Genomic DNA, 26,716 nt, shown 5'->3' on the forward strand with positions numbered 1-26,716 from the left:
TTAAGAAAATATCTGAATGGTCCTTTTGAAATACAATCTAAAGCATGAAGAAAATTGATGCGCGTCATTTTTATTTATCGAGTTTATTCTTGCACCACATAACCAAGGTGTTTCATTTGAACTTCAACTTCATTTCAAAGACACATACACAGGATTTAGACCTAATCTCCGAAGACTGTGATTAGGTTTGCTCACATGACCCCCCCAAATTAAATGGCTTTACATTCAAGTTGTAAAAATTAAGTACTTCAGGGAAGAGGAAAATCGACAGTGTTCTCATCTCTTCATTTCTCAACACAACCAATGTAGACAGTTTGCTTCATGCATGTTTCCATCCAATCAAGTACATTTGATGAATGCAATGAACAATGATACACACCCACGACAACAAATAAATGGATGTCACATGGTGACAGGATAAGCATGAATCACATAACATGCCCCACCAACTCATGAGGATAGAGGATTCAAGCAGCGAACACAGCAAGTGGAATGTGTAGAGGCGACTGCGGGCACAGGCAGCGCTTGTGCGCAAATTCAGAAACCGCCCATTTTTGGCACAATCTTGAACAAGAATCACATCAACGGGGGGCAGGCTAACCGATGCTCTATAAATTTGATTGTAGTCAGGCTTTTATACAGGTTCACATAAGGCCAATAATTGAAATGTGTGCATTACTTTCAATAATAAGAGGGTCAACAACAAGTCTTTCAGATTGTCAAAAATCAAACAAATACTTCTTAATTTTTTAAGTTAAAGGAATCTTTCACCCAAACTTTGTATGTAAAGTAAGTTTAGATGGTTTAGAACTATCCAGAAATGCCAAAAAAAAGTCCTATAGCTAAAAAAAAGGTAACAAAAAGCATGGTTAACAAAAATTAGTTTTCAGTAGCAAATCTCCTTTGGGGAACATAATTATTTCATGAACTTCAACTGCAACAAGATCATTATTTACAACACTTGGATATGAAAATCAATTTGGATTTATTTCCAGAAAGTTGTCGAGATCATGATACAATTTATCAAATGAACAAATAGACTCCCCAAAGAAAAAATAATGTATTCCTTGATGTACAGATATGCTCAGCTAATTGTTCATTTAAAATCACAGTGATTTAGCATTAGCTTTATTCATCTGACCTTCTGAATGCGATCAGTGTTGCGGCTGAACTGCATCACAGGCTATGCATAACACTGTTGTGTACCTTTTTCTTCAAATACTCAGAACTGGCCAAAACATTAGTACAATCTTAGCCAATAATGACAAAAAATATAGATAAAAAAAAAAAAAAAAAAAAAAATCAAACAATTGAAATTCTAAGACTGAGGACACTCCCATCACCATGAACAGCAAATATAGTGTAAGAAACAAACAAGTAGGCAATCCTGACAGCAAAGTGTAAATCAGTAAAGAAATGAGCTCACATGATCGTGGCACACAATACTGACCAGTACTTTTCAATAAATTAAAAGAATATGCAGAGTTGATGACAATAGGGCTCTGTTGCACCATTTTAGCGCCTGACACGGCGATGTGATACACTAGACATACACAGCACAACACGCCAGTTACAAATGAATGGAATGGACTATGAGCTACAATACATATGATTGAAGGAGCTCAACGTGACACTAAATGGGTCACCGATGAATAGCTGCTTCTCTCTAGGACACAGTTCTAAAAAACACTAAAGTATTAAAGGGATAACCCAAATAATGGGGAGTGTTTCTTGTGTGCTGTGCATATGTCTGACTGGACAAAGATACTTCAAAAAATTCAATAACGACAGAAGAGAATGGTCCAGAAGCTACATCTACAAAAGAGCCTGAAAATCACAAGTAACCTTTTTGAGTGGCCTAGAGAGGAGGAGATGAGAGAAGATGAAACGTAAACATGTTTGTGTGCATGTCCATGTCCACTGTAAGCTACTGATGCTGTCTTCTGAGACATGCTTGCAAGACTGTACCATCACAAAACAAAGCCACTTAAGGGCAAAGCACGAGTGTGAATGTAGCTGAATGATGCCTCCAGCTAGAAGCCAAAATCAATCACAATGTGATCCTCGAAGATGGCGATCAGCAGCATGAGGCCGAATCCCGTGAGCATGCCCAAGTTCTGCAGGACGAAGTGACCCATCTCACAGCGTTTGTGCTCTTCGCTGTCACCATGAAGCATCTCTGGTAACTGAAGATGAAGACAAATGTATATTGTTAGAAGATAACATTCAAACACTGGTAACTCAGAACAATTACATTTATTAAAAAAAAAAAACGAGGTATGCTGCAAATCTTAAAGGACAACTCTGGTGCAAAATGCATCTGTGTGAAGTTCAGCGAACTTCTGAACGGCGTTCATGGTTCGACTGGACGAGACTTTTCCAAAGATGGCTCCTGCCTGTATTCATGAAGTGGACTATCTTTGTAAGTGTACAAACAGTTTAATAAGAAGATACTTTATAAAGCTCTCAATGCTTCGATTTGCAGGTAGGGCCCCTCATTATGTTACTGTGTTAGTGTGGGACTACAGTATTTTGGGCCTTGTTATTGGTATTAACTAGTGATTATTATTTTTAATTTTTGTTGACTAGGTACCAGTGTGTTGTTAGACCTAAGGTTAATTTTGCCATCCGACTGAACTACAATCCTTTCACTGATGTCCGTTAAAAGGGATGTGCTCGACCAGCTCTCTTATCAACTCGCGCACCACAGTTATGTGTTACTATAGACACGCTGCCTGGTAGGCCTATCGGTTGTTGGTATCGGAGCATTTTTACGAGTACATGAACTCGGTATCGGTGCATCCCTATTTTTAATAATTCAAGCACTTGTCAAATACCTCTTCAAAAATATGGCTGTTTTCAAGGGATTTCCAGGTCTTAAATTTCAAAAAGTCAAATTTTAAGTACTTTAAGCACCTTGTACGAACCCTGTAAAAACTCAGATTTTCCATTACAGGAATAAATTACATATTAAAATATATTAAAACTGAAAATGGTAATTTTAAATTGTAATAATATTTTACAATATTCAGGGATGTGATTTTTCCGGATTAATCCGGAATTCTGGATTTTCCGACCTGAAAATGTGACCTACGTGAATCATGCAGATCTGTAAAAAAAAAAAAAAAAAAAAAAAAAAAACTCTGTATATTTTTCTTTTTTGTCCTTAGCCAATCACATGACTGTTTTTACTATATTTTTGATTAAATAAATGCAGCCTTATTAACTATGAGAATTCGCTGCTAAAAAGCCCAGAAAGATCGCACCGTAACTGGCAAGCTAGGATCATCTGCATTTTGGTTCTCTCACCATATCCACTAATGCCACATAGAGAAACATGCCAGCAGTGACAGCAAATATCCAGCTGGTGACATTGTGCGTGTACTGTCCCACAGCCGTGCCGATCACCATGCCAGCGTATGCCATAAGGGCAGAGAGGACATTGTACACAATGGCTTGCTTCACTGACATCCCAGCCTTCAATAAAACAGCAAAGTCACCTGAAAGAAAAAACACAAATGTGCACTATTAATGTACATTAAACAATAGTACAGTATTGTGCATATAGTTAACCCATGCTAAACCTGACAATAACTGCTGTGAAAATGGGCTGTTGTCTAAAAAACTAAAGAGGACTTTCCTGCTGCCACTCATTTCCTCCTAATTACTGAAAATATATTTAAGGAGCCTTCACATCCATCGGTCCTCTCTAAACTACACTCTGGACTTTTGGTCTGTCTCACCTGGCCCAATTAAATCAGCCAAATTAAAAGCCCTTCAGGGTGGTAAGAAACCCTTTATTATATAAAAAAAAAAGAGTTATGAGTTCCATCACCTCAACTAGATGGCAAACAGTAAATGTAAAAATCAAATATAAAACATAATTAATACATCAAAGGCACACTGTTTGTTTCTTCTGTGGTATTGTAGTGTCTGGTTCCGTTTAAAGAAAAAAAAAGGAGAATTTTAAATAGAGTGGCCCTCTAGACAGCTACCTGTTTGCAGTCTTTTAAAACCCATATGTGCTGCAGTGTTGTTTTAGTCCAGTGTTTTTGATTCATTCAAACATGAAAAAGAGAGCACAGCAAAACAGCTGGGGCTTTTCGCCTTGATGTTCCTGAGTTTGTGTCAATCAAATATGGATAAAGGACACCTCATTGGCAATAAAAGCTCAAGGCTTGCACCAGGATCGCCACATCACCCTAAAGCTAAACCTAACCTCACTCATTGACATGATGTCTTTTTTTTCAGGGTTGTGCCCTGTTCACACCAAGGACAATAACTATAAAGTTATAATAATCATTCTAATTTTATTAGAATGAGCACACTACAGCTATAACAATAACAGCACAGAGGAACGATATTGTTGGAATCGCTTTCAGAAAATGAGAATCCAGTCAACTTTAAGGTTCATGATTTAAAATAGCAGAAGACATCATAACTTCAGCACAAGCTCATAATAAACAGAATGTTAACGTTTGATGTGGACACTAAACATTTTACTGCACACCTAGAGGTCCAATGAAAGAAAATGGATCTGCAATTCTAATGTGTTGTCTCTTGACTAAGCCACTTACCTAGTTCATGGGGCAGTTCGTGACAGAACACAGCTACTGAAGTACTAATACCACCCGTAATATTAGCACTGAAAGCAGCACCTGTAGGTGACAAGACACATTTCCTAAGATACAGAAACCCTTTTAGGGGTGTCACGATTCTCCAAATCCTCGATTCGATTACATTTTCACTTCTAAGGTCACGGTTCGATTCGATTCTCGATTTGTATCAATCGGCCAATCAGGATGCTCTCTGTCTTGCATGCGCTTTATGAGGCCGTGCGCGCATTATGGTTTGGAGAACATTTTTTTTCTGGCTCTCTCACTCTAGATTCCAGGAGATTTGAACCAATTTCCGCAAGACTTGGGATGTCTGTAAACTGTGGCTTTTTTGAAGCACGAACGTTGTCAACATAACTCACTGGACATCCAAAAAATTTCCACACCTGCGACTTCAATGAAAGAGGAGTTCTGTTGATGGGACTCCTGCATCTGCAGTTGCCATGTTATCTTTTGAATGGCTGTAGCTAAGTTAGAGGGGGTTGACCATAGACTCGCAGCACTTCAACACGCGTGTTTTTTACGCTTGGCAAGCCGAACGGACTTGACATGTAGGCGTGGCAGCATCGATGATTCCATTTTTCAATTTGAAGTTCGAGATGGTGAATTAGTTTTGATTCGAAATCGTGACACCCTTACTTTTGATTAAAGACAAATTACTATGCTACTAGTTTCAATGTAAACAAAAAACTGACCTATAGCGAGTCCATCACTAAAGTTATGCATGCCATCTCCCATAATGACCATCCATGCTATGCTGGCAATCCCTGCATCTTTCATTTCCTGGTCAGAGTGACAGTGCCCATGGTGTGAGTGACCATGTCCATGTACATGTCCATGCTTTTTAGACTTGGCCTTTGGCCCACTGTCCTCTTCTGTTTTTACAGCTTCCTTATAGGGGTGTTCTGAAACAGAGATGGCAAGTGGCATCTTGCTGGGTGAATCCAGACACTGCAACTCCGTCATCTGAGTGTCATTGTGTCCCGCTTCGCAAGTTGTACTCTCTCCTGCATGAAAAAGAAGGGAAGGAGAAGCAGTTATTTTTGTGGTCTGCGCTGACTCATCTCTGGACTGGAGGATGAGAACACTGATACAAAAACATGTTTTATTTAATCCAAAGGAAAGTATTTTTATGCTATCTGAATAGTTCAGACTGAGTCTCAACCTACTCAACTCTCGGCCAGGACTCAGACTTCAATGAGCTGTGCCGACTCAAATGCGGAGTTACCTCTTAAATTTTACCGCACCAAGCTTGTTCATTCTTATAAGATCAGTATATAGGAGGAGACTCAAAAGGATCTTCATGATATCAACACGTACAACTTTAATTAAAAGCCAAAAAAAAAATGTGTTGGGATTTAAATAAGAAATGAATAACCCACCTTCTGTTAGAGGCTTCAGATGAAGCCACTCAGCATCTGAACGCCTGTTGAGTTTGTGGTCTGACAATTTCCTCCCGATCTCTACCTGCTCTCCATTTTTCTTTTTCTGGCAGAGGCCTCCCTGTGGAAGGCATGAACATATAATTGTTTATAAGCACTAGGTTGAGAAGGTTGTATCGCTGTGCCCCACTATCTGCAGCAATTATGCTGCCTCAACTCTGTCATTCTTAAACAACCATGCGTGAATGGTTTTCTCGCCATTTATGCAAGATTTATAACATTTCTTTAAACTCAAAAGGTATTGTGGTGTCTCATACCCTTCGGTCGCTGTAGTGTTTGAACATGCCAATGCAATGTTCAATAATGAAGAGGAGGTAGATTCCTGCTAATGCAGTCAGTCCTTTCCAAACTCCATCAAACTTTGTCAAATAATCCTCTACAGGTTCTTCGTCTGTATGTCCTTCAAAACTGTGATTATGATCTCCTTGAGACTGAAAAATATAGGGAAACAGTTGAAAAGTTGACTGTTTGGACCTTTGCGATGGTAAATCTATGTTTGTGCCAAAAAATGATCTTACATGAGGGAGTAGATGCAGTAAGGCATCACCACTGAGGGTTCCCACCGCCAGTGCCACCAGGAAGGTCAAGAGAAACTTGAAGCAGGACTGGTTGAGAATGGGCACCAGAATAACACCCAGCAGAGACAGCAGACTGATAATGGTGATAGACACAAAGCCCCACATCCAGACCCACACTGCAGAAACATCATCAGCAGCAGTGGGTAAGACTACGATCACTGGACGCATAAGGGCTTTTCACACTGCACTTAACCCAGGGTTATCGTCATTCTAAACACCACTTTTATATACTTTGTCGATACAAATTCATACTAGTACAGGATCACTTTTACCTGCAGATGTTGCATCTTGTGCCTCGGACTCAACGTGGTGATAATGAAGGATGCAGAAGCGTCTGTCTATCTGGTAGAGCAGTGCTGGACATAAATAGGTGAACTGCACTGGAGATATGAGAGAATCTGAGCTCAGTCCATACTGGTGTAGCAGCTCGGTTAAATTCAGACACTGGTGGAAAGAGAGGGGAGGAGATTTTTACTTTGCATTCATACACGACTAATTTCTCAACAAATACAAGGAATAAAAATCACATATCAAATATTAGTACCAGGGGTGTACAAATTACTTTCTCGAAATCTACTAGTTAATAGACGTCTGAACAACTAATATGTGTAAAGGAAGCACTGTGTTTAGGCCAGTTCAGAATCAAATTCTAATTATGCTATAATATCCATAATTACGCTTTTTATTCCCAATGGTACACATAGTACTAATATTTGTATTAGGGTGTTAGTACACAAATCAAGAATTTGAGTAAATGTACAAAGTATTAAAGTACTATAGTAGAATTCATTTTTCAATTTTATATGTCATCCTATAATAAGAAAGAAATATATACTGATCTGCATATATTGCCAAAACCTACTGTATCAAAACATTAAACTTCGACATTCTGAAATAAATCAAATTACTGATATTTAAAGCAAGCAAACAACTGAAAATAACAATATATACCATATAGTATTTAACAATGAATTTATTCATTAATTTGCATTATTTAACGTTAAACGTAAAAAAATACTTTATTACTGTCCACCTATGTTAATTCCACAAATCTGTCATAATCCTCACAAAAATAAACTGAAAAATGCATAGTAATTTATATGCCTAGCTTGAAGTCGTCCAACTGTAACTATCTTCTGCAACATTTTTGTTTAAGTGCTTTTATGAGGCTAAAATTTTACTACCCTAAAACCAATCCCTGATCAAGCTCTTGAGGCATCTGAAGAGCACTACCATTTAAAAACAAGCATATGGTAAGACAGACGCTGAGATGTACCTCCTCATGTTGGTGAAAAGCACCGTGTGCATGTGATTTGACAGACAGATCTTCTCCTGGCACCTCCCTCCTGCTCCTCTGCGGCTGAATAGGGCTGTGATCCTGGTCATCTCCGATGGTCTCCAGCTCCACGGCCTGAGTAACAGTGATGCTGGTTTTGTTGCGGCCTTGATGGGCTCTGACTTTAGGTGGTCTCCTATTTCTTCTTGGTTGTGTGGTGGGGAGTTTAGTGGGTGCAGAAGGCTGGATTCGGGGTGTGAGCTGAGGCGTTGCTGAGGTGTGCTCCACACTGTCTGGACCATGAAGATGAGGGTGGGTGTGCTTGTGGTGATGGTGGTCATGATGATGATGGTGGTTTTGGTCACTGAGATCATTGTTTTCTTGATCATGATCATGTTCCAGTTGTTGTTGACTGTGCATGTGTGAATGTGTGTGGTCACCATCATGATCTTGAGGACTGTCCGTGACAAGTCTGTCGATGTGTTCATGATCACTGTCTTTCTCATGGTTATGTTTCTCAGATCCACTGCGAGTGGTGCTCTCGGATGTTTTGCTGCACGGTAGCTCGTCGTCAGAACCGTGTTCTTCATTCTCATGGTGGTTCTTGTGGGAGATGTGGGGCTTTTGGTGAGGGTGCAGATGACCGGCTGAATGTGAGTGCCGTCCTTCCTGAACTTCGAGAATATCCAAGTGTGCCACATGATCGTGCCCAAGATCCTCGTGCTCGAGCCCAACCACCCGCACCTCGCCCAGCCCTAAACTCAACAACAAACTCTGGAAGCCTTTAAAATCCAGACGATCCTTCTGGCCGTACCGACAGAACAACTGGTGAATGTAGTAACGTTGCTCATTCTCTGCAGGTTCTCCATTGCTGCCGTGTACTAATCGGTCCGATAAGGTATCGCAGGACAATTCTGAAATCTGCAGGTCGCTGTGGACATGGTCACCGTGGTTGTGCCCGTGGTGATGGTGAGACCCTCCTTCATGGCAGTGGCTGCACTGATGGTACAGCAGGGTCAGCACACAGAGAAAGCAGAATCTGGTATGTGTGTGAACTCTCATTATCTCCTCGCTTAGAAACCTCTGTGAAGAAATACAAATCCAACAACTCAGTACACCAGAAATACACCTAAGTTGTTCTACAAAACGCAATAGGCTGTATGCCAAACGTCACAATAACACACGTTATTGCATACAATTGTCAGAGAAAGTGTTAACAGCAGTATGAACCTGAAGGTCATCAGCTATTTAGCTAATTAGTTCTTCTAACAAACATTTGGATATTAAAATCAAACAAAATGGCAAGAATAAGAATTTTTTACTTTTTTTAAATGCACGTTACGGACATCACTTATGCTCATCTTTGGTAGCTTCTTTTTAGGCATCTCGAGTTTAACAGCTCCATATTTAACGCTGCTTTCAAACGCGGAAACCATTCATAACTAAAAGTTTTATTTTTCATGCCGTCATGTTCACGCTGCAGTTTCGTGAATGCCAACCATACTAAAATGTGGGATTGAATCTGAGATCTGAGAATCTGAGAAAAAAAAAAAATCAGCCATGTCAAAATAGATCTGTGCATTAAGTGTTAAAGGGACAGTTAACTCAAAAATGTGACTCTTTGACGCAGCATACAGCAATGTTGTGCATTTTAATGAGTTGATTGGGAAAGTATTCTGAAAACACATTAAAAAATTGGAATAATTCGTAATAAATCATTATTCAGTGTTTTGAAGTGCCCAAGATAATAACATTGTGCATGTTCATTATTGTGATATCTCGTAACTTTCGTTCATTGTCAGAACATAAATAAATAAAAGACCAAATTAAATCTGCTCATCCTATGAAGCGATCAAGTTTTTCAGAACATTTGGACTAAACCGCTCAATTCATATGGATTAGTTTTCTTACGAGAGGTTCTCTCGTACTGCATAATATCTTACGCTGGGGGGAAAACCTATTGTCCACGAGATATTGAAGCCAAAAATTATCCATAATTTTGAATTAATGTAAAAGGCAGCATGCAGACATAGGCAAGGCGGCTCGAGTGCCTATTGGCTGTCTTGCGGCAACTGCAGCAGCCTATCGAGAGAGGCCCTTTGGTGACGGTCCAATGGGCGTCTATATCCTTTACACTCTGCACAAGTGTGTGTTTGCCGTCGCAACTCGCACTTTCTCTCTAAAAGAGCTTGCATCTTTTTAAAGATGCCATCGTCCTGTGCCGAGCCCCACTCAGCAACGGGGACCGCCATGTGATCTGCGTTTCCTGCCTGGGAGAGGATCGTGCAGCTCTTGCGCTCGCCGACGGCAGCTGTCCTCACTGCAAACTATTGCCCATGCCATGGTGACTCTGAGGACTCGCCTGGCATCCTTCTCCGAGACTGCACTTCCACAGTTCAGGCCGAACAAGTGCAATAGAATAGAAATTGACAACATTGTACCATGATAGGCTAAATCTGATTATTTAATAAAAAATATAGCTTTTCATCTTGAGAGCCTTATTATATGGAAAAGGATGGAGGGGGGACATCTAGATCTATTATTTTTTTTTCCAGGGGGCTGACAGATTCCCTGCTGGAAAAGCAATGAAGAGCTTTAATGGTCCCCCTACAGCAACTACTGTGAGCCTTGGAGGGGAAAAGTGAGATCAATCTGCGATTAAACACAACAAAACAGCCAAGAGATCTCAGCACGAGAAAGAGTCTTTTCTTAAATCTGCATGCAAGAGCCACAAATAAGAAATGTGAAAAGGATATGCTTGGAAGTATTGCCAAACGCTTTATTCCAAATGCATTGCCATTTATTAATAGTTTTAACTCACTAGCAAATCTCAAAAACAAATCTTTCCAAATGCATCTGAGCAGAGAGTACACTTTACATGCATAGGAATACTCTAATATTAAGAATTTGGTTGTAGTATGATTATGAAAGCATCACATAAATGCATTAACCTGATTGCTATAACCAGATTACACCAATATTCCATTTTCTAGAAATCTGAAAAAGTTATCTTGTATGTTAAAAACAATATGCAAAAACAATAACATGCTTCAGCTCCGTCAGATAATCATTTATCAAACTTATGATTCCTTTCCGATAGGGAAGTTAAGTCTGCCAAAAATAGTAAATGCAAGGTTGAAAGTACATAAAGATCAGCATAATAGTTGTCTACAGTACGTTAAAAGTTACACGGAAAAAACTGTTTGCTTTTTCAAATCTGCAAAAACAATTTACTGTAACAAATGTTAAGCTTTTTAGCTTGTGCTTAACTTACTGAAATAAAATTGAAAATTTCTAATAAAACTCAAGTGAAGAAAACCTACAGAGTAAAAAGTATAGTGCATAGAATAGAAAATAACCAAATTTATTAAATGGTTGTTTAAGCCAAAATATCCTGTGAACAGTACTTACGACAGTCTGCGCTCCAGTCTATTAAAGCATATGAACTCGTATTAAAGCGTGAAGATTGTCAAAACATAGTATAGTTATGATCCTTCCCCTCAACAACACAGTGTTTATAACCATGAGAGTGGAGTGACCTCTGAACCCTTCAGGAGATAGGATAGGCCAGGAGCACAGCCTGTATGAAGATAACCCTGCCTCATTGTGCTGGCTCAATGCACTCTTTGTTGGTTATATGACATCCCAAAAATGGCTGATTATTTTTTGGGGGAAAAATCCTTAAAATCAGCACAGTCATGTGCTGCAGAGATATCATAAGACAAATACTAGTGTACGTGAATTTATTTAGTCGGAAAACAAGTTTGTGATCAAGTGAAGTGAAAAGGCATGTGAAATCCAGAGGGGCTCTTCAACTGAACATCTTAAACACCTCTCCACTGTTTGCAAATGATCATTTGAATTTTCATGTGAAATATGCCAATTATAGCATCCTCATCATTACAGGGAGTGTTATAAAACTATCAAATTTCCAGATTTTAAAAGTTAAAACGTGAAAAATTTGATGTCTTTAAAATGTACTAGTAAATCTGAATCAAGATGAATATATCAAGATGAAATATAAAGGAAATTTCAGAAACATTCAGTGTTGTACAAGCAATCCTGGCAAACAATTGAAAGCAAATCTGAACAAATGCTGGCAATATCATAACAGATGACACTCTAGTAGGGTTCTAAAGGAAATGGCGTCAGGTCGGGTCGGACTCGGGTCTAATTTTATTGGGTCTGTCTCAGGTCGGGTTTTTCGTAAAAAAAAATAAATAAATAAAAAATGTATGCATGTTGGGTTCGGGTAAGTAGTGTTTCGGTTCGGGTACAGTTTTTAGGACCCTAAAGAAGACCTCTAGTGCAGAGACCAATCCCCTGGGGGAACAGTGTCCCGGGTCGTTGCGGTGGCCTGGCACATGTGCAACTCTTAGCGAGAGCAGATGGTGTTGAGACCAAACGAGGAGGCAGAGATTTCTGGATCTGACAACACCCTGGCGTTTCATGTAGAACACTACAGACATGTTGTCCTAGTGGACTAGAACATGGAGGTCCTGTATGAACAGGAGGAAATGCTTCAGCGCATTCTCGACCACTATCATTTCCAGACAGTTTATATGGAGGAGTTTTTCCTGGTATGACCACAGGCCAATGACTGGTCTGCCCTCGACGGGAGCAACCGAAGTTAGACGAGTCTTTCGAGATGACCTTTCGGTATAAGACAGTTCCCATAATCACACCACGCTGGCACCAGTCGGCCGCAGTCGGTGTAAAGCTGCAGAGCTGAGTCACTCTGATCCCTTCTGGAAAGACGTGGCCAGTCACTGAACAAATGGCGCACGCTGTTTTGATAAGCGAGCCGTCATAGCCACAGAGTTCAGTTCAATTGCTAAAAAGGAAATTGACTGACTGGGCAGTAATGAGCTCTTTTAGATGCTATTAAACCTTGCAAAAAGGATACGTGGGGGATAGCGTAGCTCGCAAGGAAGGGTGAAGGTGGCGAAGACGGCCAGCTTCCTCAAGCACTGTCCTAAGCTGGCTTGTCGTGGTTTCTGGTTTCTTCTCAAGATCCAGCGAAGCGAAGAGCTTCACTGAAGAGATGAAAAACTTTTGAAAATATTCTCTCTGAAAAAAGATTCAGCCTCCGAGCCCTGCTTATATACGTTAAGCCATGGCCATTCTGGCAGGCTAGGACGCGGTAAGGACACGAGTGCCCTTGATTGGATGTGACGTCAAGTCGGGCTCAATGGTAGGCTGCTGCAGTTGCTGCAGGGCAGCCAATGAGCACGCTAGACAGCCTGCTCTAAGTCTGCTAGCTGCTGTACTGCGTTGACAATGAATATAAAATTAAGGATCATTTTTTGGCTTCAATATCTCAAGAAGACAAATTTTTCCCGTAGTGTAAGCTAAACTTACGCAATACGAGAGAACCTCTCATAAGAGAACTCTGAGCAGAAAACAAAACTGATACAGTATTAATGCTGTCTTTCCTAACAGTGCAGCCAAAACAAGAATCATGAGAAAGGTCTAGGTTTTTTTTTTTATATATATATAAAATATTACATTATTTTGATAAATCTTTGTCAGGAAACTTGACTATTTGATCTTTTACTGACAGTTCACTTGCCTCATAATGTTTAAACATAACTTTATTAGTTAGGCTAGTAGTTTTTGCTGTGGTATTCAAGCTTTTAAGTAATACAATTAAATCAAGTTAATAAAGTTAAAAGTGAATGGAGTAAAAACATTAAATGTTCTCTTTTGGAGAAAAGGCTTGTAAATGCCTCTCATTACAAGTTTGGAACAATGTTTGTCACGTGTTCGTTTTTCAAATAAATGCATGCCAGCAATCTCACAGAGCTTGCAGAGATGGAGCAGCATTAACTGTGATCGAGCCACTCTGAACAGTGCTATGCTTCAACATGACCCCAAAAACCAAACCATGGCAAAGGTTCAAAAGAAAACATTGGGTGAACTCCAAATGACATGGGTACCTACATGATGAATGTAGAATTATGTAACTATCTTTAACAAAACTTAAAGGAAAAATGTGTACTACATCTACGATGGTAAGTTGCACCATTCTCCTTTGTAGAATACATTCCTGTAATAAGCTCTTGGGCTGTTGCTAGCCCAAGTCCTGTTGTGATACATTAAACTGGGCCTCTGAGCAATGGAGGGAGAGAGAGGGAGAAAGAAAGAGAGCGCCCTTAAGATGCATCATATGACTCTCACAAGGCTTCTGCCTAGACTGAGCATCTCTCTCAAGTCACGCATGAGTCCACCGCTGGTGAATTCCTGTTTACAATCTAGCTTACTGTAAGAAGTTGAACAGGGTTACAGTGGGACTTGTCTGGATCAAATAAAGCAGCTTTTACAACACAGTCGATCAACTTTGTGGCGATACGGCCATGGCGGCCAATAATCCCCTCCAATTCATGCCTGTGCCAACCCATTTTGTGATCAGTGTGAATTTTAGCAGGCCACAGAACAATTCTATAAGCTACAGCTTTGCCAAGCAATGTGGGATCACATCTCTCCAACCAATAACTCCAGATATATGATCTGTCCTTCGTGATCTACGCATTCAATCGGTCATATTTCAACTTCAAAACACACACAAAAAATTGCATGTCAAGAGAAGCCTCGAGGCTTGAGAGATGAGCAGATGCCACACAACAGATGGGAACTACACATGTTTTGCCAGCACAAGGAATTCTGGGAAATGACAGCAATACATAGCTGCAGTGCACAAGGAACAGTAAATGTAGACTACCTAACAAAGACATCTTAAAGGTCTTCATAGAAGAATATAGGTAACGGCCCAATAAGATGGTCCAGCTGGTTAAACGGGCCTGTTTGTGTGTCTAGGTGGAGTCAAGAGGTCATGCTTTTCGAAGGCTTTAATTCTTGACTCCACCTAGACACACAGGGACGTTTAAAATAAACAAATTCTCCAGAAGGTCCAGAACAGCATGTCATTCGGTTCATGTGGAGGAACTGCAGCCTGTAGCAACATGGTTAAAGTTTGTTGAGACTAAATGTAAGATTACCAATTGAAACTGTGGACAAACCAAAATGTTTTCCACTCAGACCGTAAGTATTTAAACTGTAACCAGCCCATAAACTTTCTTTTTTTTTCCAATCACATGAAAAGAGCAAATAAAATACATTATACCATCAGCTGAGTGACCTGAATTAACCTAGAAATATTTATAGAGTGGTTTAGGCTAACTCTGACAACAACCAAGTCAGATACAATCAATCCAAAATATCACAAGCTAAACCGATTGTAACTTTCGAAACCACAAAGTTCAAAATGAGTTAGTGTTGCTGTCACCATGCTGAACTGCTGATCTTCACACTACTAGGATCTGCTTTCGACAATGTATCCAGAGTAAAAACGTCGTATACAGGTTTAGTTTAGGATCTCCCTGCAGGTGCATCTGACAGCTTACCTCTTTCTGTCTCAACGGGGTGGAGGAACAAGTCATACGTCTTCAAACTCGGGCACGGAATGCTCTACAGCAATATGGAAACAGATCTGATGTTTTGAACTTTTCAAGTGTGCTGATTTTGTGGCGAGGGGAGGGCGTACTGGACATGTGTGTTTGTAAGGGTTGGTAGGTGGGTGTGTAGGAGTGGGTGGAGGGAGAGATTTGTGCTAATCATCCCTAATGTAGACATCAAATGTGGAAAAAAAGCAGTTTAAGGCATTTTGTACTAGAGGTTGACGATATATCAGCAAGGGCGGTATTTTGGCATTTTTTTTAAATATCCCATTGGCCGATGAGTTATGGTCTCTGTTTAACAGTTTAAATAGAACGGTTAAACAAATAAAGGAAACTCTACTTAAGTATTACAGCATTTGTTTTTATATTATTAGTAAAAGAAAGGAGAACACTATTACACTCTCATAACTCTCAGCATTCAGTACAAATGTATACCATTTAAACAAATTTTTGGATGTCAAATAAAGTTTCACAAACCTCGAATCCAGCAGTGAAATCTTCTGAAGAGCACATTTCTAGCCTGCATGAATGTGTTACTCTGTGTGTAACGGTCGGTCCATGTTAATTGAAGGTGGACAGGAGAGTTCAGCTTCACAATACACACACGATCCCAAACGATCTACAAACCCTTGAAAAAAACCCTTGATTTTACATTATGCTGCGCTATATTCAGTTGCCCAATATGTGATTATAACTGTGTGCTGTATGTAAATTTATTGTTACCATGTCTTTATTTGAAAAAATATGATTCAGTGCGCACAAACAGCTTTATAACTTTATACTGCTCTCTAAGATATTGGCATCAGCCATAAAAAAAAAAAAATTGTACAGTACAAATTCCTGACATCCATATGGAAATCTCACCACTTATGAGATCTTTCCAGTTAGATTATTGTTAGCCAAATATACAAAGAAACACCCATTAAACTGTTTCTCGTGCATAGCAAGTCTATCTAAACTCCATATTTCAACAGAGGGACTAAATACATGCAATTTGTTCTCATTGATTTTGGTTTACAGTCAAACTTTGTGTGATTCAGCACAACTTCTGTAAATTGGTTTTGACTGTTTGGTTTCGAGGTCAGCTGTAGATTAGAGACTAAATATCAGAATGAAGAATCCTGCACCATAAGTAATGGCCCAGTGTTTTTCACAGACAATGCAGAAGAGAATACTTTGATGCATGCAGTTTTTCCCTGCGAGACTTCAGTCTGTGATGTCCAAGACACCAGAGGGCTATTATCCAGACAAGAGAGTTGATTATGAAAGAGAAGGCTGGATACTAATCAGAGGGATTTTTAATGCTTGTTGGGTCAATTGATAAGTCAACAGGAGAAACGTAGAGAGAAACCACTGAGAAACACAGGATCCTTTATTGTAGGAATGTGCCACGGTCTTCTTACGGTTTTAAAATAAGTGCATCCCACTAGAACTGCAAAAAACTATTATTTTGATCATTGATTAATTTAATGATTATTAAAATGATTAAACATCAATTATTTCACAGATTAATCAGTAGCCTTTGATCTAGGGCTGCATGATCCATTGAAATCAATAAGGTTTAAACCGATTTAGCTTATCACAATTATGAAATTGCAAAGGCTGTATATCTATATGTCACAAAAAAAAAAAAAATTGTTAACTACGTAATCACGTAACACAGTCTCATCCCAAATCGTCATATAACTGACGTTTTGGGACGTATTTTGACCATACGTCAATATCCGCCTTTTTAGGGCCCCCTTAAACGTCGGTAGATGGCGATCCCGGGCCGTCATACAACTGACGCTTTACCTTTAACGTCAGTTAGGTGACGGGTTAGGTTTAGGGTTAAGTTTAGGTATGGGGTAGAGTTAGGATCCCATAACCTCATCTACCGACGTTTAAGGGGGCCCTAAAAAGGCGAATATTGACGTATGGTCAAAAGACGTCCCAAAACGTCAGTTATATGACGATTTGGGATGAGACCGGGTTGAATCACGATGACCAAAATTTTACTTTTTTTTTTACATTAAATCTGGAAAAAAAAATATATATATATATGGATGGACCTACCTTTTTTTGCTGTTACTGCAAACCAAAATATTTTTAAGGATGACCTCATGGAGGACCAAGTGAAAGAAGCAACAATCATTTTTTTACTACTTCTTCCTAGTATTTTACTAGTTCTGTAGTACAACTATGCACAGCTCAGGTTTGCTCTGATTGGTTATAGGCCTATCCAATTGAGTGCAGTTTTTTTTTTTTTTGCCTGGTAAGACACGCCTCATAATCAAAGCCCTGTGGATAAATATTACATTCTGGACTTACATTCTGACTAGAAAATGACTATGACGAAGTCAGGGTAATGAGAACCCATGAAAGAACCACATTCAAATACCTCTCTGTAGGACCAATGCAAATCCTCACACCAAACTTGTAAATCTATCCTTAAGAACAGCTTATTCCTTAAGAAAAGGATATGACATCACATGGAGAATTAAGCATCTTAAATGCGTCCTCCTGTTAAGCATCTACAGTAGTTAAATGGTAACATCTTGGCACAATATGCATATGCATGCTAATGCAGATGTTCAAGACTTAAAATTTGAGGAAACAAATTTGAGCAATCTGAATCAAGGAAATCTCTGAAAGTTCCTTTATCAGAATTAACATGATGACTAACGTGACACTATATGATGTTGCCACACTTTGCTCCAAAATTTAGGAAGGAAGTTAAAGTCGAGACGTGCATTTTAGTACTACATAGCCTAATAGAGCTTTTACACTGAATACACATGGTAACTGAATGTTCAAGACTAGTTATAAACCCTAAATACCTGACCTAATTATTTGGTCTTGAACATGGGAATAATTACTAAAACCAGTCACCACCTGCAATAGACCATAGGCTTTTTAGGCACAATATATAAAATACTTCACTAAAGTGTTTAACATGATATAAAATGTGACAAATTTGCAGGCACCTGTCAAGTCCCCTTAAATCTTAAGACCCCCTCCTCTGAGTTCATGTTCATATAATCCCTTAAATTCTTAACAGCTCTGTACAGGCACCTATAGCTGATCATGTGAACAATCTTATGGGCTGTTATTACCAAATGTGAAGTCTTATTTGATTAAGACTGGGCAAGTCACGTAAAAAAAAAAAGCCAACCTGTTTGACTAATTCTTGTTTAATGCTGGTCTATAAAACGACATTGTTTGAAACTGTTCATAGTAAAATAATACATGCAAAATGTTCAACTTTCAAGAAAGATGATTTCAAAATGTTCAAGAAAGAATCAACAAGTTGGCAATTTCTCCACTTATATATTGTGTTAGCACTAGCAGCATGCATTCTCTAATGACACACTTGTGTTGTGTACCAAAACGTATCAGTGGTTCGAAACATCCAATGAAAAAGCTATCCATTGGCATTCCCATTTACCTCAACACAGTGACACAATCTGCTATATTTGTTAATAACAAGGCAAGGCCTACATATGCTGATTTGAGCCAATCACCAGAACCAAAATTCAACTAATGACTCTACAGCTGCAAGTTTATACAGTCGTGACATGAGTCATGACAACATTAATTGGTGCCGGAAGTACGCACACAGTCCCAAACTCTTAAGCTCATCTGAAATTTCAACTCCCCACCTTGAAAGTATACAAATGTAGGCAGAAGCAGTCAACAAAATGAGCAGTCAAGTCAGACAGCACCTACTTCTCACACTGAACCAACAAATTTACTTAAGCGAAATAAAAGCAAATATCACACTTACATCTACTGTTGTCAACAAAGTGGAGGATGTATTTGAAATTCTTATAAAGACACGTGTTAACAATAAGTAATCTATTACATATGTTATTACATTTCACTAAAACCTGTCCATCCATTTTTACCAACATATTTAACAGATATTTTTGAATGGCCATCAATAGAGAAAGAAGCTGTAATTAGCAAGGCTGCAAAGACTCTCGGGCAGAACTGAAGTTGCAATACTAAATCGCAATCATCTATTATTAAGGAGTCTAGGTCCATTTACTAGTGGTGGGGGAAAAAAATCGATTCTGTTCAGTATCGCGATATTTTGTGCACGCAATTATATCGATACAGTAGTGCAAAGTATTGCAATATTAAATTGACTCTAAGATTATTTAATTAAATGATCTGTTTCACTTTCTGGTTTTCTCCATTTAATTGGATTCTCTAAGTTTACTCTGATAGTTTAATGTATTACATCCGCAAGGTGACGCTTGTTGCGGTGCTTTGTTTTCATCCATTCAACAGCAAATGAAAATGGCTTCACCATCTCAACCGGTTGTACACAACGTTTCAAAACGAAAGTGGGGGTAAATTTCGGTTTTCATCAAAAGTGAATAGTAAAGATCTTGACATTATTTATATGATTATACTCAGGTTAGATTACTATATTATATCTGTTTTATGTTACTCTATTGGATTTAAATAATTTTAAAAGTTATCTGCTGGGAGCTCAACATCCAATTTAGAGAATAATTACATCCTATCCTGTAAGTTTTTGCACTTCAGTTAATGTGTAGATAATGTTCACAGAATTAAATGTGACATTTGAAGTGAGTTTAGCCATCTTATTTCCCTCATGTTTTGTAATGCCTTTGAATTATATGGGGGACATGAATCGCAATATATCACAGAATTGAATCGCTATTCTTGCTGTATCGCAATAATATTGTATTGTGGCCCAAATATTGCAATACTATCAAATCTTCACATCTTTTTGCCAATTCCCACCCCCAGCATTTACTACTTCACCTCAAAAAATAGGATACATTGTATTTATTATATCCTCAGATTCTCCATTGATAATAACTACACTGCTTTTATGTTAAAAATAAAATGCTAAAAAACAAATTGCATGACCACTCAGCTAGATATAAAAAAAAAATAAACAGGACTTGTAAATGTCAATGGAGGTAAATACAAAGTGGCCTTAAGAAATTAACACATTTTACGAAGTAATTTGGGATTAAATATCTTAGATTTCCCTTTCCACATTTTGAACTGGTTTAATCTGCCTTTTAGAAGCAGAGGCACTGTAGATCCACAAACAGCAGTTGTTGTGGTTAGGCACAGTTAAACAGAGGAAGGTTTCGGCAGGTGTGCACTGGCAGAACAGGAAAACAGCATCACCACTTCACTTCAGCAGTGCCAGAATTTGTTCAATCATTATGTCACATTTCAAGCATTAAAACGTAAAGAGTAATGTAGGATAAGCATAAAAAAATAGCCTACTAAACTATATTAAAATGACTAGCCTAAATGTCAATTGGAATAACACCCTTCTAAAACCATATAGCAAAACAAACAGTGCTTGGCTTGATTTATGTAGGCTAAAATATAAATAAAGTACATTTATCATAAGAAAAAAAGCAGGTCTTTGCTGGTCTTGCAGCCTCACCAGACTGGTTTTTGAAGGGACACTTTTCAGTTGGTCAGGTTAGACTGGGATCTGCCAAATGTTAACAAATTCATTTGTTTCCAAAAGAAACTGGAATTAAATAATCTTCATTATAACACCACATTCAAAAACAAACAAAGTTTAATTGGCCATTTCAATTTGACATTGTCAACTGTAATTAAAGGATAAATTAAGCATATGTGCATGGACACCTCAACAAAGAAAAGGAAAAAAAAATTCTTCGGTCTAAGGAAAACCAGCAAAACAGGAACATTTAGTTTTTTATAAATAAACCAGCATGAGAGAATCTTTAGGACTACAACACCGTTCACTTCTTCACACGACTGATCCTAAAGCCCAAACACACCATTAACCCCACGCTTCCTTTTCACGGCGCAATAAATCTTAACCAATGCCGTGAACAAATGTCTATCTTATAAACAGGATTCGCAATAAACACGTGTATCTAAAGCAGGGAAATGCAGATAGTGGAGCAGCAAGTATAAAAAGCGCAATCGGCGGAAATGTGGTCAATCTAAATAGCAGGCGCTAACACTGCTAGCGCCGAAAGCTATCAAATCAATAATACGTTAAAACATTTTCACGGTTTTATCGTAATACCCTGCTCTCATTGACCCATCGGAAGCTGCTCGGGTCCATGTTGTGGGTGTGTATGAAAACAAAGCGGGTTTTATATAGTTTACCTCACTCAAGTGCCGTGTGCATCTCCTCTCCGCTCGGTACTAAAACACTCACGCTGCGCACAGCACAAAACTCAGACCCCACTGCGGAAACGGCATTCTCAAAGACAATAACGTACTTACTTGTTACGTTCTTGCACCCGCCTCCGCATTTCGAGGAATGTGTAACGCACTTTACGCAACGTGGAACCCGCTCTATGACGTGTGCTTCCGCCACCAGACAGTCTGAGCTCGGAAGCGGGCGTCACAAAAGTCGGTGATATCAAAGACTTTAGGACTTAATTTGGTAATATGGCAAAAATTATTGAGAAAATCCGCGGTACATTCTCACATTGTAAAAATCTTTCAATATGTCATGTCATGTAATTATTATGGCTGTCTGAGTTACATCCAATGAGTCCACGTTTTGTTCTATTTTAGCCACCTTGTAAAATTCGCAAGAACAGGCAAAATTTTTATCTCTGACGTAATAAAATAGGCCTATTTATAATTTAAAGAAGTGCTCTAACTTTTCTTGGCTTCTGCTATTCTGTTTAGACAGGCTTGTGAAATTGATTCAATCAAAACAACAAACATGTTTTTGTTGTAAACTGGTATACCAGTTTTTCTCTCCTGTGAAACAGTGAAAGAAATTAAGTATAGCACGCAGTCAGCTTTTATCCATAAAGATTGCACCATAGCTGTAATTTGTGGGGGGTGGGACATGTCCCCACTTTTAGCCAGGGTCGATAATGTCCCCACCACTTTTAAAACATCTCGCGGCACGGATGTTTAATTATACAAATAAATAAAACATCTCTAGTTAACTAGCAGAGCATTCATTTAGTTTGTTTATAAGAAGAGATCTAGCGATTAAATGTGTTTCTTTTGAAACCAAAGTGATCAAAGTGCTCATAGCCGCTACAATCAGTGGCGCGGATACAGTGTTCTCTTGTGGCTCGCGCTGTCGCACACAGTCTTCACACGGACACGTGCTTTAACCCGTTGTGGAAACTATATTTGTTCCAGTGAAATTACAAACTAAAATGCACACAAACATACAACTGATAAACATAATTGGTTTTAATGAGAGAAAGAGAGCACAAAAAAAACATATACGAGTGCGGATTCACATTTATTTGTATAGCGCTTTTCACAATACATTTAAAATTTAGAGTGATCTGTTATCAGAGGTGACTATGTCCAAGTTATGTATTTCAGAAATGTATTAATACAAATCACACAGTTAGCGAACAATGTATTATTTTAAGACAGAAACAATTAGCTTAAGGCAACATGTTACCAAATGTTTAGGATACAGAAAAATTGTTGCATTGGTGCAGCATTGTAGCAAGAGTTTGCGTCATCTTAGGTTTTCGCGGGTGCTGGGTCGTCTGAAAATTTCATAAGAGGCTGGATCTTCCAAACTGAAGACCAACTCTCTTACCTCAGGATGGGCATTTCGAGATTAAACAGAAAAGCAAATGGAAAATAATTGCGTACTGTAGCTGCTGTTCATTAAATTAAGCAAGGACAATCGTGCATTTAAAGGAGCATTTCTTTACATTAAACTTTATTGAATATGGATCAGAAATGTAAAAGAATTTTCGAATTTGGTGCCCTCTTGACCAAGAAAAGACAGAAAATAACCGAAGGGTGTATTTGTATGAAAGCACAGCTCAGCAAGCCATACCCACTAATCCGGAACTGCGCGCACATCAGAGAAATCATTCTTTCGTCAACAAGGCTAACGTTAGCTGCCACCAGAGTTTGAAATTAATTTCACTCAAAATTTCTAGTTAGATGGCTGAGGTGAGCAGGACGAGGGATGTGAGAGCGTCGTGAGAGGACAGCGCGAGGCCGGTGGTGTGAGTGATAATGAAAGACAAGAGACACACCAACCGATCTCATATCTCTCACAGAAGAGCGGAAGCATAAACGGCAGATCTGTGGAGAAACAGGCCTGATTTTATGTTGTGTGTGGACATCAGTCGTTAATGAGGGGCTGTTGGCTTATAGACCATTTCACAAGATGTAAACAACACTCGTCCAGAAGCACTTCCTGTTTCAGTTTGTAACTGTTTTCTTTATTTCACATGTAAAGAAAACATCTTAAAGATGTTTGTTTAACTTTTTGATTCAGTTTTAAATGTTCTGTTGGTTGTACTTTATCACAGCTTTTATGTAGTGTTAAAAAACTGAAACAGGAAGTGCTTCCCCAGATAGCAAACTGACATTGAATCAACGTGGAAACAACGTCTCTCATGACATTGAAACAACGTTGATTTTGCTCATCGAATTAACGTTGAACCAACGTCAGACGCGGCATTCTTCAAAGCTAAATGAAAATCGAAAATTGGTTTGCTTCAATAACGTTGAAACAACGCGTTGATTTCAAGTTGATTTTCCGTTAGTTTTGAAAGAATGACGCGTCTGACGTTGGTTCAACGTTAATTCGATGAGCAAAACAATGTCAGATCAACGTTGTTTCGATGTCATATTTCCACGTTGATTCAATGTCAGTTTGCTATCTGGGTCTGGACCAGTGTTGTCCAGAATGGTCTATACTTTTGTTTTGTATTTGTTCATTTTATTAAAATGTTTAAATGTTCGTCGATTTCTGCCTCCTTCCCACAACAACAAACCCCGTTAACGTTACATTGTCAAACTCATTAGTGAATTACTCTTCGTTTGTATTTCTTTCTATATGGTGTATTACTGCATGATACCTGTTCAGTCAGGCGAAACTATGATTGTTCACATCAAAACTCAAACATCCTTGTGCTCGTCTGATTCAGAGATTTCGTCTAGGAGAAATTGCCAGCAATTCTCTGCAGCAGACGGACTCTTGCTGTGTCCGTAGGCCGTAGCACGCAGCGAGAACACATACACACCAGTCCGCTCGAGCCAGTCAGGGCTCCTCGACCGTCAGCAAGCCGCCTCCTTCTCCTCCATCAGCCTCATCTGCTCTTCACTAACTTATATTGCGGCTTGTAAAGATAGCCACGAACATCGGATTCGAGCAGCAGACATTCAAAATCATGTTTAGTTTTTTCTGTCATTGTCATACTTCCTATATCCACAGCGCTTGTTAGCTTAGCTTCCAAAAACAAGATGGCGGATACTGATCCAGTATCTGCAAGTGAAGTCCTACCCATTGATCTGTAATAGGCCTGTAGGGTGAGTGGTTCCCACACCCTTGAATTATGAGGAGCTAAGTTTGTAGTCTCTGTCATTTCAATGAAATGTGACTTCCTGCTTATTATGACGCAAAATGACGATTTTTTTTCACATCATAATAAGCTGGAAGTAAAACACTTAAATCATTATTTCTCCCATCTCAGAAGAAAATAAGGGAATAAACCATGACCATAAACCAATAAACCATAAACCCAAAATATGACTGGGTTTCTAAAGATATAAGCTTAATGCAAATGGGTGAAGTGTCCCTTTAATCTGATATAACTGGAGTATAAGGTTATGAGATGTGTCTTTAATCTAGATTTAAACTGGGAGAGCCCCAGACAAGAAGGCTATTTCAAACCCAAATGTGAAAACGCTCTCCCTCCTTTAGACAAGATCTATCATCATCTATCTATGCATGCACAAAGTTTAATGATGCAGTTGGATCATCCATCTGATTCTGGTGTTGAATTCAGGTCTCATGGGTATTTTCATTCTTGTGTGTTAGACACAAGTCCTAAAATATATGGAGGCGCAACAGCTTTGAAGAAATGACGGAACTGTGCTTTTGTGATCAGCCAAGACAGTGAACATCATGCAGCATTCTGAAGACAAAATGATTTATTCTGTAATGGATGCCACTCTTGTGGGAACAGAGCACCCTTGAGCGGTGGGAAAATGAGAATATGTAAAGCTTAACTGATGCAACTTGAAAAATGTGGCAATATGGAATTGACTATTGTATGGATCTATCTATCTGTCTATCTGTCTGTCTGTACAACATTATTATATCCTGCAAATACAGTACCCATATGTAATTTCTTATTCCTGGCACAATGAACAGAGGAGGATTCTGCTAATTTAAAGAGAAGAACATCAAGATGGGTGCTGTTACAACAAAACACAAGTCTATTCTTAACCTCAGTGAGTCCCTGTCTGCGTTTGAACCATGGCTGGCTTTTGATTCCTCCTGACAATCTTGTCAGCGGTTATATTCTGCATTAGAGAACTCAGGTCTGGACTAACATATCCTCGTCAAATCCCATGTTTCTCTGAAATCCTTACAGCGCAAAAGAAATATGTTGAAGAGACCCTGCTGAGAAATAACATCTGGTAAGGAGGAACAGGATCAAAGTCAGTGACGCTCAGTTCATGAAGCTGAGGAAAGTTTCAGAGTTACCATGCAGGGAACTCTGGTAACTCTTTTTTTTTTTTTAGTTTAGGAGATATTATACTCCATTGGAGCTGTGAATAAATCTCTGTGTTTCAAACAGTCTGTAAGAATGTGTTGCCAGCTGCCATTAATCCAGGTCATCTGAGAGAATCAGGTGACACGGCAGCTCATAGCAATGGATAGTCGGCATCAAGATGACACACTTCACATATTAATCACCTGTCAGTCCCGGACCGTCGTTGACAAGCCAGAGTCATCTGAGAAATATGAAATGGTGCCTTTGCTTCGATTCACTTTACTGTAAGACACCTGCAACACACTCTTTTCCTCTGGAGATCACATAGAATTATTGATGAGTGCTGCCACTCAGCTGCAGTGTGTGTCTCAGGTGTCATTTTTCATTTCTCTTCCTGTTTGCTTCACATACACATGCATTCAACAAAACAAACCACAGGCCTTGAATATCTTCCTCTGAAAATCTAATTAAATTTCTTTTGAATAAACAAGGGAACGGATTTAGGTTTTAGTTTGATTACAGATTAGGATTCCTTGATGAATAGTAAGTTCAAAACAACATAATTTATTTGAAATGAGAATTTTTTTTTTGCAACCATGTAAAGTCTTTACTCTCACTTTTGATCAATTTAATGCATGTATTCATTTCTTTTTAAATACTACTGACTGCACAATTTTGAATGGTAGTGCATATTTTCTATTTCATTTTCACAATGTAAATAGGTATCTTAAATATTAATATCTATCAGTCCCGTGTTATTGCCGCACGTTTTAAAACCAACATTTATTTTCAATATAATATTGTTTTTTTGTTGTTGTTGTTGTCAGTTGTTCATGGTCCACCCAATTCTATTTATGATTACATCTCAC

At 38.8% G+C, this 26,716-nt stretch overlaps 1 protein-coding gene across 2 annotated transcripts; it reads right to left on the reverse strand.

The window, feature by feature from the left end:
* Window positions 1-966: 966 nt before the first annotated feature.
* slc39a10 (solute carrier family 39 member 10) lies at window positions 967-21,656 on the reverse strand. 2 transcript variants are annotated; one of them, XM_039655472.2, is made up of 10 exons: window positions 21,499-21,656; window positions 7,913-8,995; window positions 6,909-7,080; window positions 6,577-6,752; window positions 6,316-6,489; window positions 5,999-6,119; window positions 5,312-5,623; window positions 4,578-4,658; window positions 3,310-3,500; window positions 967-2,186 (listed from the first exon to the last, which is right to left on the reverse strand). In XM_039655472.2, exons 2-10 carry the CDS (start codon window positions 8,972-8,974, stop codon window positions 2,034-2,036), a joined length of 2,442 nt encoding a protein of 813 aa, XP_039511406.2. In that variant the 5' UTR covers window positions 8,975-8,995; window positions 21,499-21,656; the 3' UTR covers window positions 967-2,033. The 2 variants fall into 2 exon arrangements, with proteins under 2 accessions (XP_039511406.2, XP_039511404.2); XM_039655470.2 differs by lacking the exon at window positions 21,499-21,656 and adding an exon at window positions 15,316-15,366.
* Between the last annotated feature and the right edge of the window lie 5,060 nt (window positions 21,657-26,716).

This window comes from Pimephales promelas, chromosome 7, assembly GCF_988280905.1.
Source record: "Pimephales promelas chromosome 7, fPimPro1.hap1.1, whole genome shotgun sequence".
Classification (NCBI taxonomy): Eukaryota; Metazoa; Chordata; class Actinopteri; order Cypriniformes; family Leuciscidae; genus Pimephales; species Pimephales promelas.

Bases quoted from the DNA above. Each gene is read 5' to 3' on its own strand.
- slc39a10 (XM_039655470.2), bottom strand. From the start codon at position 15,351: ATGACTTGTTCCTCCACCCCGTTGAGACAGAAAGAG. The intron at 6,120-6,315 runs GTATGAGACACC...TGCCTTCCACAG, and splicing joins AACACTACAGCGACCGAAGG to GGAGGCCTCTGCCAGAAAAA. The intron at 5,624-5,998 runs GTGGGTTATTCA...TTTTTCATGCAG, and splicing joins TCTGAAGCCTCTAACAGAAG to GAGAGAGTACAACTTGCGAA.